The 15602-nt window shown below is 35.4% G+C and overlaps 2 protein-coding genes and 1 long non-coding RNA gene across 4 annotated transcripts; 2 read left to right on the plus strand and 1 right to left on the minus strand.

Moving 5' to 3' along the window:
* The first annotated feature begins 3467 nt into the window (after positions 1-3467).
* On the plus strand, positions 3468-6094 carry LOC106296567 (nitrile-specifier protein 2-like). The gene is made up of 4 exons (XM_013732729.1): positions 3468-3682; positions 3763-4209; positions 4589-4861; positions 4948-6094. Exons 1-4 carry the CDS (start codon positions 3503-3505, stop codon positions 5881-5883), a joined length of 1836 nt encoding a protein of 611 aa, XP_013588183.1. The 5' UTR covers positions 3468-3502; the 3' UTR covers positions 5884-6094.
* Positions 6095-9029: 2935 nt separating this feature from the next.
* Positions 9030-10068, minus strand: LOC106301564. Its single transcript, XR_001262248.1, has 4 exons — positions 9818-10068; positions 9383-9505; positions 9186-9283; positions 9030-9088 (listed from the first exon to the last, which is right to left on the minus strand). It is a non-coding gene; the product is annotated as an uncharacterized LOC106301564 (long non-coding RNA).
* Positions 10069-12767: 2699 nt separating this feature from the next.
* On the plus strand, positions 12768-14582 carry LOC106327428. 2 transcript variants are annotated; one of them, XM_013765582.1, is made up of 4 exons: positions 12768-13099; positions 13185-13259; positions 13828-13984; positions 14237-14582. In XM_013765582.1, exons 1-4 carry the CDS (start codon positions 13056-13058, stop codon positions 14351-14353), a joined length of 393 nt encoding a protein of 130 aa, XP_013621036.1. In that variant the 5' UTR covers positions 12768-13055; the 3' UTR covers positions 14354-14582. The 2 variants fall into 2 exon arrangements, with proteins under 2 accessions (XP_013621036.1, XP_013621042.1); XM_013765588.1 differs by having other exon boundaries at positions 12778-13099; positions 14253-14582.
* The last annotated feature ends 1020 nt before the right edge of the window (positions 14583-15602 follow it).

Below are 15602 nucleotides of genomic sequence, written 5' to 3' on the forward strand. Positions count from 1 at the left end.
GAATTTATCCAAACTGGTCAACATTTATCCAATCCATCCCACTTCCTCAAGGTCCTAAAGCCGAGAAATTTGCACAAAAGCAAGAATCCGCCAGAAAAGATGTCGAACGGGCTTTTGGAGTATTACAGTCGAGGTTTGCAATTGTTAAAAACCCAGCTCTACAATGGGACAAGGAAAAGATAGGTAAGATAATGAGAACTTGTGTCATATTGCACAATATGATAGTAGAAAACCAACGACACGGATACGCTCAAATAAATACTTCTGAGTTCGAATCAGGAGAGTCAAGCAGAAGTTCAAAGGTGACAAGCAGAGAAAGTATTCAAGCTGGTGATATGTTAGGTATGCGCAGAGAAGTTCGAGATCAAGAGAAGCATGCTCGTTTGAAAGCTGATTTAATGGAAAATATTTGGCAAAAGTTTGGTGTTGAAGATGAATAAGCTTTGTATATTTTTTAATTTCTCAATTTATGTAATCTACTCTTTTAATGTTTTGAATAAATAGTTTTCACAAATTTAATAATATTTTTAATATTTTATTCATGTATTCTGAATAATTTGAATTAAAAAAAATTAAATATTATTATTTTAGTCTTATGAACTTTTTCTTCAGGTTCACCAATGCAGAAAACGACAAATACAGATTCATAACTATTCATGGACCCACAAAAAAATATTAAAAAAATCATGTGAACCCCAAAGGGGGTTCACCAATGCTCATGCTCTAAGAGGCCAGAGAGAAGTAAGGAAAGATAGTGTTTTTGGTTAGATAGTGTTTTTGTGTTTTTTATGGTTATAGGAGCAAATTTCCCTTAAAAAAATCAAATTTAGAGTAAAACAAATCTAGAAAGAGAGAGGGAGAGGAAGTTGAAGAAGGAATCAAATGCCCATATACTCTTAGCTGTAAAAAAGAATTCTCAAATACTCTTTTTTTTTTTAATTTTAGGTGTTTTCGTGTACCATGTAAAGTATAACAAACATAAAAGAAAAAACTATAGTGCAGTTCTATATTTATGTCATTACTGCTACAGAATCTAAACCTATAGTTGATGACTTATTATTCAGATTATTATTTGCTACTTACGAAACTAAAACTATACATACATGTAAATTAGACGATGCTAAAAAGTAACTAAAACCATAAATTTAACAAATAGAAGAAGCTCAATTGATCAGATAAAATCTAATTCTGATTCTGTATATGATTAATATGAATATAATTTTTTAAAGGAATGAAAGTCTTTGCTTGGTCAATTATATCTTTCGCATGCAGCACATAATATATAGCTAAAATATCAGCACATATATCACTCTGGTAGAGTCCTCACACTAATGTATCATAAATTGTGTGTAGAATATGCATGTTTACGTAGGTAGAACGTTTGGTCGTCGACGTACCTTTTCCTGGTATTAACTTTTTAGCAGACATATACAATGAATTGTCAATAATTTGTTGTAACTAAAACAAAATAAAATTGCCAAACGTTATCGCCAATAAAGGATGTGTTTCTCTTATTTGCTTAACTTAAAAGTATAACAAATATAGAAAAAAACTATAGTGCAGTTCTATATTTATCTCATTGCTGCTAAAGAATCTATAACCTATAGCTGATGGACTTATTATTCAGATTATTATATTTGCTACTTATTACGAAATTAAACGATGCCAAAAAGTAACTAAAACCATAAATTGTGTGTAGGATATGCATGTGTACGTAGATAGAACGTTCGTCGACGTACCTTTACCTGGTATTAACTTTTTAGCAGACATATACAATGAATTGTCAATAATTTGTTGTAACTAAAACAAAATAAAATTGCCAAACGTTATCGCCAATAAAGGATGTGTTTCTCTTATTTCCTTAACTTAAAAGCTTAAAAGTATAACAAATATAGAAAAAAACTATAGTGCAGTTCTATATTTATCTCATTGCTGCTAAAGAATCTATAACCTATAGCTGATGGACTTATTATTCAGATTATTATATTTGCTACTTATTACGAAATTAAACGATGCCAAAAAGTAACTAAAACCATAAAGTTAACATATATAAGAACTCTATTGATCATATAAAATCTAATTTTGATTTTCTCTATAATGAATATTAATTTTTAAAAGAAAAAACCGAAACTGAACAAAAATGAAAGCCTTTGCTTGGTTAATTATATCTTTCGCATGCAGTACATAATATATAGCTAAAATATCAGCACATATATCACTCTGGTAGAGTCCTCACACTAATGTATCATAAATTGTGTGTAGAATATGCATGTTTACGTAGGTAGAACGTTTGGTCGTCGACGTACCTTTTCCTGGTATTAACTTTTTAGCAGACATATACAATGAATTGTCAATAATTTGTTGTAACTAAAACAAAATAAAATTGCCAAACGTTATCGCCAATAAAGGATGTGTTTCTCTTATTTCCTTAACTTAAAAGCTTAAAAGTATAACAAATATAGAAAAAAACTATAGTGCAGTTCTATATTTATCTCATTGCTGCTAAAGAATCTATAACCTATAGCTGATGGACTTATTATTCAGATTATTATATTTGCTACTTATTACGAAATTAAACGATGCCAAAAAGTAACTAAAACCATAAATTGTGTGTAGGATATGCATGTGTACGTAGATAGAACGTTCGTCGACGTACCTTTACCTGGTATTAACTTTTTAGCAGACATATACAATGGATTGTCAATAATTTGTTGTAACTAAAACAAAATAAAATTGCCAAACGTTATCGCCAATAAAGGATGTGTTTCTCTTATTTCCTTAACTTAAAAGCTTAAAAGTATAACAAATATAGAAAAAAACTATAGTGCAGTTCTATATTTATCTCATTGCTGTTAAAGAATCTAAACCTATAGCTGATGACTTATTAAACAGATTATTATATTTGCTACTTATTACGAAATTAAACGATGCCAAAAAGTAACTAAAACCATAAAGTTAACATATATAAGAACTCTATTGATCATATAAAATCTAATTTTGATTTTCTCTATAATGAATATTAATTTTTAAAAGAAAAAACCGAAACTGAACAAAAATGAAAGCCTTTGCTTGGTTAATTATATCTTTCGCATGCAGTACATAATATATAGCTAAAATATCAGCACATATATCACCTTTAGGCTAATCACTCTGGTAGAGTCCTCACCTTGTTTTAATTGGTCACCCTAATGTATCATAAATTGTGTGTAGGATATGCATGTGTACGTAGATATAACGTTTGGTCGTCGACGTACCTTTTCCTGGTATTAACTTTTTAGCAGACGTTATCGCCAATAAATGCTTTGTTTCTCTTATTTCCTTAACTTATAAAAAAGATAACAAATATAGAAAAAACTATAGTCAATTCTATATTTTTTCATTACTCAAGAATTAATAAACCTATAGCTGATGACTATATATTATAGTCACCAACGGACGATCATAAAAAGAATCGCATTACTCCCTATAATAGTTCAAAAACAAAAAGACAAAACGAAGTATTATGGAGCACTTACTGAAGTCCCGGGGAAACCGCTTTAATGATGGCGTCTTCAGAGGCCTAAGCGGTGTTTACGTCGGAGACGACGGCGTAAATGTCACTTTCCTTAAGCTTGTGTATGAACACACAAGCGGAGAAACCATAGAGGTGATGCATGGAGTCGAGATCGGAAACGTCGAAGAGGTATTTTTCTATTAAGTTGTTTTAAATCTAAGTTTAATTTTTTCATGTCGTTGATTATATTATTTTCAAATCATCTACAGTTTGAGTTTTCGTATCCGGAGGAGTATGTTACCTCCTTGGAGTGGACATGCGGGGTCCACTTGACCCTTAGAAGGCTTATATTTCGTACATCAAACGGAAGAACGTCGCGAGCGTTTGGCAATGATCAAGGGGTATTTCCTGAGATCCCAGTTCTCGTAGAGTCTAACAGGGACGAAGCCCCAGCCGTAGTCGGCTTCCGGGGGCGATATGATCATCATGGGATTATTGAGCTGAAAGCATATTTCGGTCCACCGCCGCCAAAAAAGCTGAGAGAAATTGGAGGGCTTGGAGGAGAGGAGTGGGACGATGGCAAACATGAACATGTGAAGACTATTCACATAGGACGAGGAGCAAGTGGCTTGACTATGTTACAAGTCGATTATAAAGACGGCACAACCCTTGTACAAGGAGATCGTCATGGGATGGTAACTCTGTCCGAAGACACTGTATGTTCTAAACTCATGATTTAAATAATAACCTAGGTTGAATAAATTCTTTAAACCGGATATCTACCAATTAAGCTTAATATTTTTGTTGTAAAAGTCATAAGAAACTTGTTTAAGGATATATATTTATAGCGTGTGTATGTTTTCTTGATATTTATGTAACAATCTAGGCTGAAATTATTTTTTTTATAAACCAAATTTAAGATCTTACTTGACCAATTAACCTTTTATTACATTTGTTGTTGTTTGAGTTTGTTAAAGAATGACCATAAGAGGTGAAATTCTTGCTCATGCTTATTGACTCTCTCTCTCTCTCTTATCGATCGATCTGCTGACAAACTCCCATAACTCACAGTCTAAAATCTTGGTAATTTTGCAGTTTGAAATCCCATACGAGACGGACCATCTAGTCACGGTGGAGGTTTACCGCAACAAAGTGGGGAGAGAGGACGAGTGCATCAGCGCACTAAGATTCAAGACCCGCAACGGCCTCGTTTCTGAGATGTACGGAGTGGCGTCGGGAGAAATGCATTCTCTCACGGGGCACAAAATCGTAGGATTTTTCGGACGGTCCGGCGTGAAGTCACTACATAGCATTGGAGTCAGAGTGTCATATCCGCCAATTCCGGAGTTTCAAGGAGAATGGGTTGAGGTAAAGTACTAAACCCAATAGGAGCGTCATTTTTTTTCTTTTTTTTAATTTTCATATACTAATTTAGACTTTCTGTGTCTGTTTAGGTGCATCAGATCGGAGAGATTCCTGTACCAAGGTGTTCGCACGCCATGGCCGTAGTGGGAAAGAAGATATATTCCTTTGGCAGCGAGCTCCCATCTGGCCAAAGCGGAGATAATGACATGCTCGTCTTTGACTACGGTACCTTCAAGTGGTCGAGATCTCCGGCTAGAGGAGACGTTCCAGAGCTATCTCTCCTAGGCTCCGGTTTGGTAGCGATCGGATCAACGCTCTACGTCTTTGGAGGTCAGGATGGTTCGGGCATGCACAGAAGGGACTTCCACTCATTTGACACCACAAGAAGCGAGTGGACGCAGCTTCCTACCAACGAAATCGGTCCTCGGAGCTTCCATTCTATGGCAGCGATAGGTAAAAAGGTGTTTGTCTTTGGTGGGGTGAGTACTACAGGTCTGCAAAAGACACTGTACGTTTACGAAACCGACAGTAAGGTGTGGTCGGAGCTTCCGAGCCCAGGATATTCCTTCCCCGAAAGAGAAGGAGCGGGTCTCCACGTTGTCGGAGGAAAGCTGTGGGTGTTGTATGGGTTCAACGGAGGCATGTTAGATGACGTTCACACCTTTGATCCTGATCAACAAATGTGGACACAAGTGGAAACCTCCGGAGAGAAGCCTTGCCCGAGGAGAGGGTTCGCAAGTGCCGTCGTCACGGGGAATCGAATTCTGATGTTTGGAGGTCAGAGTGCAACGGAACCTGATAATGTCGTGGGTGGGACGTTTTGCCTGAACACGGAGACGTTGAAGTGGGAAGAGATCGATATGTTTAATGGATGGAGCGGACCAACTCCTCGAGCTTGGTGCGCGTCAACTAGTTTCTCCTCTGCAGGTGGGATCGATGGGATGTTGGTATTCGGAGGGAAGCTTCAAACCAGTGCGCTCTGTAATGGCCTTTTCTATTACGAAGTTGTTGGGTGCTCCAACTAAAAGCATTATGCTCTCTATTAATAATATGGTGATGTAGCGTATCCTACGTGGTAACGCTAATTAGACCTTTCGTTTCAAGTGTTGGTGTCTTTGGTTTTTTAAGTGTCTGATAATAATATAGATTTGAGTTCGGAGATATGTTCCAACTCGTACATTATCTATTCTCCTTGGTTTTTAAGCTTTTTATCATTGCGATGCATGTGTTACGCCATTCAAGGATGTGTTTTGGCTTTTAAAGAGTACTACGTACGTACATGATAATGTCTCCCTCCTTGTGCTTGTTCAGTTAACCTGCCTGCCTTTACTCAAGTTGCCTATTTTTTTTTTTTGTCTTAGGCTGAAAGAACGACCATGAGACTGAGAGTTTAGATATTGATTCCTCACCATATCCCTCTCTAAACTCAATCCAAAAATATAAAGCTAATCTCAATGTATTCAACGACTCTCTCTCTATTTATTTCATCATCTTATTACTTCTCAACCTCAAAGACTCCATCTCAGTTACAGTATCTTCTTTAGCTGCCAGCTCAGCAAGTATCAGAGACATGCAGGTTTGATTTTAAATGATTGAAAATTAGAGAGGTGAGAGAGAGAGAGGATTCTCAGAAGGAAGCCGACCGCCCTATCCTGCCATTCTCAGCGTCCTGCAGCCAATTCTCTTAGTGCTCTGGGAGCTGAGCCGTTAAACCTCCGCTTCCATCTACCAGTACTTCACCGGCTCGTTGTCTTCTGGAGAATGCATCGTCTGGAGTGGACTTCACCGGATGCGATGGCCGGACCAGGTCGTGGTCAAACCTGCTTCGTGATAGACTTCTGAGACAGACGTGGCAGGGTGAGCTTCTGACGTGGCTGAGGCAAGGGGGTAAAGCAAAGCCTCGGATTGTACCAGAGGGTATTCTGTTACAGAGTTATGAAGCAACTCAACTATATAAGAAGAGATAAGAGTAAGAGTTGAGACTTTATGCTGATTATGTTGTAAGAGTGAGACGCCATGAGTCTTCCTTCGTCACGATCGCCATGAGATCCTAATCACACTATCAGCTTCTATTTCATCTTGTAATCTCTTTTCTAGCTTGTATTGGTGTTTGAGTGATCAATAAGAAGAGTTCATAGAGTTCTGGATATCAAGACTCTATCACTTCGCCTGTCCTCCTGTCGGAGTCGCCTCTGCGGTGCCTCGGACTGTTCTCCTGTTGCCTGCCTTCTCTACTGTCCTTTGCTGTTTTGTTGCAGGTTCCGGCAACAAGAATTTGCTGTGGGCTGCTGAAACCAAACGTTTGCTCCTCGATTTCAACATTTAGAGCTTTAGTCACTCCTTTGGGTCTGTGATTAAACCTTTGTCTTTTTTACCTTTTTTTGTGCCTCACTAAGGCTCCTCTGCTTTAATTAGCAACTTAGATGCAATAGGTTTTGATTCATCTCAACTGATTGTATCTCCATGTATCATTATTCACTTTGTATCTCCATGTATCATTATTCACTTAATGAAGATTCACATACTTCACAAACAGAAAAAGGTTTGATTTTTTTTTTAAAAATGGAACTTTAAAGTTCTACCATTGATTGGATAATGCATGATCTGATCTATTTAAGGCATGCAAGCTTTAGAAACAGCTTTTAAAGAAAAGCTAGAAACCACTTTTTTCAAGTTTCTACAACAACATCACGTTAGTTTTTCATCTTTTAACCTTTTTGAAAAATATTTTTATTTCCTTAATCAACATTTAACAAAATGAAATTTATATATAAGAACAAAGTTAAAAGAAGTTCAAAGAATATTTGTTTCATTTACGCATTAACGTAGGAAAAAAATTGCTAACTACTATAAACAAATAATTTTTAGTAAAAACATGTTTTTAACATATCTAATACACAAATAATTTATATTAAGAACAATCTTTTATTTTTTCATGAAAATTAAATTAATTATTTAAATTTACTTTATGTAAAATTTGCATGTTTTGTTAATACTCTATTGTTATTATTTTATTAAAAAATTGTGATATATTTTTGTAGTAATTCTATGTTTTTTAAGAAAAAAAGTTATAAGTTAAAAATTTAAAAATAATAGAAAACTAAAATAAATCATTCATAAAAATTTTGGAAAAAGAAAACTCTAAGGAAAATAAAATAAAATTCAGAATCCACTTTTTGTTTTAATTAAATTTGGATTTTTGTTATTAATTTGTATTTAAACATCAAACAAGTAATAAATAAAATATAATAAAATTAAAGCTGAGAAATCATCATTCAAACTATTCTGAAAATTAAAACAACAGTAAAATCAAAATTATTTTTTTTTTTTTAAAATACTTTATTAATTTTTTTTAAAATCAAAAACTAAAAACTAAATTCTGCCATTAGTGTTTCTTCAAGAACTAAAATCTACGGTAAAATCTAAAATGAAAAACTAAAAATAAAAATTCAAAAACTAAAAATCTAAAGCCAAAAAATCAAAAATCTAAAACTAAAATCTAAAAACCAACCAAACAACCACACCTGAGACTTAAAGCATCATTAGAGCATCATTAACCCAAAAACCCACTTTGGATCTTTTAATCATTTTTAAGTATTAAAGTTACTTAAAAGACTCAGTTAAGAGACATTAACATTGGAGTCTCTTATTTAGGGGTGCTTAAAAATTTTTTTTAACAAGAACATATGTAAAAGAAGAACATGAGAAGATATATAAAGTGTTTTAACTAACAAAGTAACTGACTTGAAGGGTAGATTTGCGGTGAGAACACTTGAAGCTAGACTTGTGAAAAGGGACACCATCAGTCCTGAGATTCCTTGGTTTCGGGGTTAAGGAGATATATAAAGTGTTTTAACTAACAAATTTGCATTGCAGTAGTCACATCAGAACAAACCCAAAATCTTTTGAGGTAAACAAATCAGAAAGCTTAAATATACTAAAGAGTCTTCAACAACCATTCAAGTCGAATGTATGGATTACTTATCTATTCTCCATGTACAATTTATGGTTGATACGTTAAAGTAATCTCTCAAAACTGAAAATCGATAGAACCTCTATGTTTCTACCTTGTATAAGAAAAATGTATCCAGAGTTACAGATTGAGAAGCCTTTTTCTTCTCTGTTTTTTTTTTTTAAAATTGTCTTCAGCCTCTGCAAACGAGTTGTACTTTGGCTTGGAAACACGATTATGACATTTGGCTCTGGCAAAGACAACACCAGCAAATAAACCTGCAAAATCAAAATCAACATATACCAATTGAATCTTTCCCACCTTAACTCACAAAGAAAAAGAGAGCATATAAGTGGAGCAGAACGTTTTACTTACCAAAAAGTATGCTGAACAAATTTGGGAGACTGAGAGGGACATCAAAGAGTACAAGACCAGATAATGATATCGGAACCTTGTTTAATGAACCCACCAGACTGGCCACATAATAGGAATAACATCATACAGTTATCAGCCACTTACAAATGAAATATTATAAGGGAATGTTTCTTTCTGTAATCGGAAAAGAGAGATACATGTACGTTGTGGGTCCGGTTTGATGCAAGAACCACATCGAAGTGAAGCTTATGGCCAAACCAAGGAAGCCGCTTGCTGTTTCTGTTACGACTACCCAAAACATTGCATCTCGCGTCACCTCCCTGCCAAAGTGTAAAACACAAAATGTAATTACATCAAAGGCAATATCTATCATCAAACACTTGAAGCAAGACTTGTGAAAAGCCAAAGTGTAAAACACCTTTTAGTTTCTGACAGACACAAAATGAAACTCTAACTAATAACAGTTAGAAGCAAAAGCACTAAACTTGCAATCTCAAACGAAATATAAACCCCCAAAGCTATAACTTTATCAGTCCTGCGATTGCCTTTGATGTAATTCAATAAAAAAGAAGAGCCTTTGCAGCAAATTAAATCCAACAAGAAACAGAGAAAGAAGGCAAAGAACAAAAAACCTGAGCTTTGTTGAAGAAGACTTGGTTCTTCTTATGCATAAGAATCTCAGCTTAATAACCCGACTGCACGGCTCTGAGTTTGTTCTATTTAGCAGAGCACAGCGGATCCGAAAAGGAGATCAGAGAGATGAGCGGCTTAACTGCTCCGGCCTTGGCGATTTTGATGCGATTCTCAGAGCCACCAAGGGAGACGGACTTTGTCACCGTTGTTGCCGTGGAGGAGAGGATGAGAGAGAGAGAGAAGCCGAGCCACTCATGTTTGAACAGCTGTCCATAAGAGACGTCCCTTGAGGAACCAGATTAAGACCATGATCCTCGGCGTCCTAAGGGTCCTAACCCATTTTCGGCCCAAAAATAAATAGAAAATGGTGATAATTTTCCGGGATGGACCTTAACCAAAGTCGATCTTAGCTCGTCCTTCCTTGCCACATGTCGAGTGGAGATGAAGCTGAGAAGTCGTGTAGGGAAAACACGACTTTCTCTTCCCAAATCGATCTCACCATCTTCGATTCTCTCTCGACGGCGACGCTTGTGGCGATTAAGTTCACCGACGATTTCACCTAGAATCTCTCCCGGATCCCTCACGAGTCTATCCCGAGTCTGTCTCCAACCTCATTCTCCGCCGATTTCAATCTAAAAGGTATGTGTTCCTCTTTCGTTTTCAAATCCTTACGATATCGTTGTCGATCTAGTTCCTCCGCATGTTGGTTTCGTAGATTATTTGTTGTGATGATTTGTTGGGTAGATTAGATTCAGTGTCTCGATCTAGTTCCTCCGAGTCGGGTTTCGTAGATTCTTTTTTGTGATGATATGTTGGGTTGATTAAGTTCAGTTTCATGATCTAGTTCCTTCGCATGTTAGTTTCGTGTGATTCTTTGTTGTGATGATGTGTTGGGTTGATTAAATTCTGTTTCTTTTATTGATGATGATGATCGTTGATGGTTTCTTTGATATTGTTTCGGCGATAGCTTTGTAGTTGATATGGTTTATGTAATTTCTTGTTAGGAAACTTGATAGGTTTTAGATTTGTATTGAAGTTTAGTATATATTATTGCCTCGAATGCTTGTTGTTTTTGATTTTCTTGAACGAAAGTTGATATGTTTGTAGTTCGGATTTGAAGTTACGTATATGAAATTGTGTTCTCTGCTTGTATTGTAGTTCCCTTTGTACCTTATAGCTTATGTAGTTGTAGTTTAATAATAAGTATAGGTGATAGCTTTCTTACTAAAATTTAATGATCCATTAAACTAGAGCTGATACCTTTGTACTTGTAGTTTAGTAATAACATCTGATTAGACATAGGTAGATAATGGTTAGGTGGTTATGGAGTTATTACTTGTTAAAGTTTCTCCTATTAAACCCCATAGAAAACACTTCAGCATTATTATCTCCAAATCGTCTTTCTTTTCTCTTTGCGAACAAGAAAACGTTCCCATTCTCTATAATCTCTTCTGTTCTTCTTCCTATGGCTCCAAGGAATCCATATAGCCAAAACTCAGGTTATGTGGGGCTTCTTCACAACGTACAAAATAATAATGTTAAGGAAAACTTTCCTTATGAAAGTTTTCCTTCCAGTGTTGACATTGGAGCCTCAGAAATGCCTCCATTCAGTTCTCAACAGTCCGAGGCTCCATCCCAACCTCAGGACACACCTGTGGAGCGTATGGTGAGAAGGAAATGGACGCTGGGTGATGACGAGGTTCTGATTAGCGCGTGGCTAAACACATCAAAGGATGTTGTTGTCGGAAATGACCAGAAGTCAAAGACCTTCTGGAAACGCGTAGATGAATACTTTGCAACAACTCTTCATGAGAACATAGAGAATGTTCATTGTAAGCAGAGGTGGCACAGAATCAATGATCAGACGAACAAGTTCTGTGCCGCATTCGCAGCTGCAGAGAGACAAATAACCAGCGGTCAGAGTGAGAATGACGTTCTAAAGGTTGCTCATGAAATCTTCTACTCAGATCAGGGACACAAGTTTACCCTCGAGCACGCGTGGTGTGTCCTGCGCTATGAACAAAAGTGGATAAGCCTGAACACACCTAAGACGGCCGGTTCAAAGGGAAAGGGTGGTGAGGTGAGTTCCCAACCTTCATGCGAACATGTCGGTGAGGTCAGTTCCCAATCTTCTATGCGTCCTGAAGGTATCAAGGCTGCGAAAGCAAGCAGGAATGGTAGTAAGGGAAAGGCTATTGAGGACTATAAGAGCCTTTTGGAGCTCAAGATGGAAGATTTGGCGAGGAAGGAGAAACTGTCGAAGCTGGCGATATTAGACACTCTCCTTACTAAGAAGGATCCACTAAGCGAGAGTGAAGAAACTGTCAAGAACAAGCTGTTGGCCGAACTCTTCTAGTTTTTCAATTCTAAGTTTTTGTCTTGTGTAATATCTATTAAAATGTTGCTTTTGTCTTGGTCTAAGTTTGTGTCTTGTGTTCTATGTTCTAATATGATAATTTCTATGAAGTTCTCATATCAGAGTTTCTGTTTTGTGTTCTATGTTCGTGTATACGTTGATGTTATGTTTGATATAACAATAACTCTGCTTGTTATTTGACATACAAAACTTACGTGTGCTGATTTTATTATTCTCAGGTCATGGGATTGGATTATAGCTACACGCAGCCGTCTGATTCGGAGGAATATGGTTTAGGGATCTCAGCATACAGTGGAAACAGCTCCACAGAAATGAATATACTGCTGGACCAAGCAGAGATAGAAGCCGCGCGCACTACAAAAAAAATCCACATTAATAGCACATTGTTATAGCACGTTTTACTGAACTGCTATCATAAATGAATTTAAAATTTTCGTACTATATAATAGCATTAGATAAACGTTATTGTAAAATTTCACTAAAAAAAACAAAATTTGAGTTTTGGAACCTTATTTTTCAACGAGAGGGAACTAAAAATCAGTTTGGAGCAAACACTTAGAAAAAATTGACAAACTACTTTCCACGGTCTTTTTTTTTTCAATTACTTTCCCCAAACAGTCGATATCTTTTTCTCTTCTCTGGCTTTCTCACCCAAACCTTAAAACTCTATCTCTAGGTTTTATTTATTCTTTCCTCTTCTTCTTCGTTTTTGATTTCAACTGCTGATGTTGGAAAAGTGACAGCGATTCGCATTTCTTCTTCTCTTAGTTTGCAATTTCTTGGTTTAGCAGCTGCGTCGGGTCTGAAATTTCCAGTGGAATATGGGATCGCGTTGGAACAGCAATTGAAGAAAGAAGAAGATGAACTCAGGAAGAATAAGAGAGAAACGGTCAATCTCTTCCAGGTTTGTAACCCAAATCTGATAAAAAAATATTTGTACCGACGAATTGATTCATTGAATTAAACTCAAAGTCGTTTTGTCTCCACAGAGACCGGAACCCTGACTCCGGCATTCCCGGCGATTTGAAATCCGACTCCGACAGCTCACCAGACCGCGACTCTAGGTAAGCATCCTTCTCTATCTGTTCCATCCTCTTTTCATCTCTAGCTAGTCTCTGTTCATCTTCTCATCTCTCTTCTTGGTGCATCAAACAAGATTTGTATGGAGATTCATTAGGACGATGTCACATTTCATTGTGTGTGTTTAGCCACACAAGACCCAGAAATCCTTTCATATTGTCGAGAAAAAAAATTCCCTTTTGATGAATCTCTGCAATTTTTTGGTGTTTGGGATAATCTTGGATTGGTGTAGAGTTCTCAATAGCTAGAGAAAAGATCCCTTTTGACGATGCTAATGGCGGATTAAGCTCTATCATTCTTATATGGAGATTTTGAACATCCAATCGTCCCTTCTTTGTTCTGTTTCTGTAATGAGGATTCAAGTTTTATGTTTCAGTTCTTTGTGTTAGGTATAATCCTATGTTCAGGCAAGGAGCAGGATAGATTAGCTGAAGGGTTGGGTCACAGTGTAGCTAAGATTATCGTTTGATATTTTCTAACGTAGATATAAGGTTCGAACTTAGAAGAATATGTTACAAATAAAGAGCGCTAATCGTGGTCATTTTTCTGCAGGTACGGAAACTATCCACCTGAAGCAACTTGTGGATATAGTTGCAAGCATAAGAAAACATTGGAGGAGGATCCTTCTGCTTTTGCATTTGATGAAGTTTATGATGACATGAAACACAGAGACATTGTTCCTAAACTGCAAGATCGTCAAGACCTCAAGGTAAATGTTAAACCTTCTTTTTTTAGTGTATCAGTTGATATCCTATTACTCATTTAATTCATGGAGACTTGAAGCTTGTCTGTAAATGTAAATTTGTGTTTGACTAGCTTTTCTCGGCTTTTAGGGATATTATATTTTTCATGATGATGGATTAGTTTTGCTTCATGATGATAGATTAGTTTTGCTTTGTGATGAACTTTAGTGTTGTATGATCAAGAGTTAACCAAAATAAGTTTTGATTGTGATAAGTAGTTGACATGTGTTGCAGGATCTGGTAAAGGGGTTTCAGACACTCCCGTGACGCTCCATATTGCGAATGCAGAGCTTGCTCCAACTCACCCAATCTGTCTAGGTCTGGCACTGAACTGATGAGTTATGTGCAGGCTCCAAAAACTTCACAAGATAAAATGGCTACTGAGCTTCAAGACAAATAGAAAATACTTGCAAATCAGATGATCAAAATGCAAAGTTTTGTCTATTGTTTTTGATTCGTTGTTGATCCTTACCTGTAACATTGTTTTAAGACTGCTATGTTTTTATAAATCAATTTGTATAAATTATGGAATATATTTTTTACCAATTAAAAGGAGGATTAACAAAGGAGTGATATTTATGTTTAAAAATTAAATTATATTTTATATTTATAAAGTTCCTATTTAAATAAATTAAAGATTTTCATATAATTATAGGGTTTGGAGTATAGTGTCTCGGGGTTTAATTAGATTTAAGATTTAAGACTAAACTTTTAGATTAAATTTAAAATTTGAAATTAACTAATGAAAAAAGAGTTTTATAATTTTTAGTTATAGTTTATGGTATATGATAAATTTGGGATATGATATATATAAGTATAGTTTATGGTTTGAGGTTTAAAATTAATATTTGAAATTAAATTTATAAAAATATAAATTTTGAATGAAACTTAAAATCTAAGATTAAAATAAGAAAATATTTAAGTTTTGAGGACTGTGTTTAAGTTTTAGATTTTAGGGTTTAAACCCTAATCCCTAAACATAAACTTTAAAACTTCATTTTTTTCATAATATAACTATAATCTTAAATTTAAATTCAAAATTTAATTATTTTAAAATACAATATATAATTTAAATTCTAAACTTCATACACTAAATCATAAATCTACACCCTAAATCTAATCTCCAAACCCCAAAATTAAACTCTACGTAAAAAGTCATAAATTTAATCTTTTCAATTTAGTAAATCACACAACATCAAAACTCAAATACAAAAATATAGATTTCAAATTTTAATTTATAATATCAAATTAATTAAAGTTTAGCTAATTTAATAATAACTATAAATAAATAAAAAGATAATATGTATTGTTTTTTTGAGCCATTGATTGATTTAGATCAAATGTCCAAAATCATTCTCTCAGCTATCCTCATCCTTTTTTTCTATTGGTTTGGCATGGATCACTTTTTCCACCCTTGGATAATATTGAATCAACGCTCAAGATTAATTGTACTTTTACATTTGTTTTTTAATTATTTTTGAGATCTGAGATCTCGTGTTTGAGAAGAGAGAGAGAGAGTTACAGAAGCGAAAGAGATAGAGAGAGATGGAGTTCGAGATGGTAGAGTTGTGTCGGAGAAGACAT

The sequence above is a fragment of the Brassica oleracea genome, chromosome C1 (genome assembly GCF_000695525.1).
Source record: "Brassica oleracea var. oleracea cultivar TO1000 chromosome C1, BOL, whole genome shotgun sequence".
Classification (NCBI taxonomy): Eukaryota; Viridiplantae; Streptophyta; class Magnoliopsida; order Brassicales; family Brassicaceae; genus Brassica; species Brassica oleracea.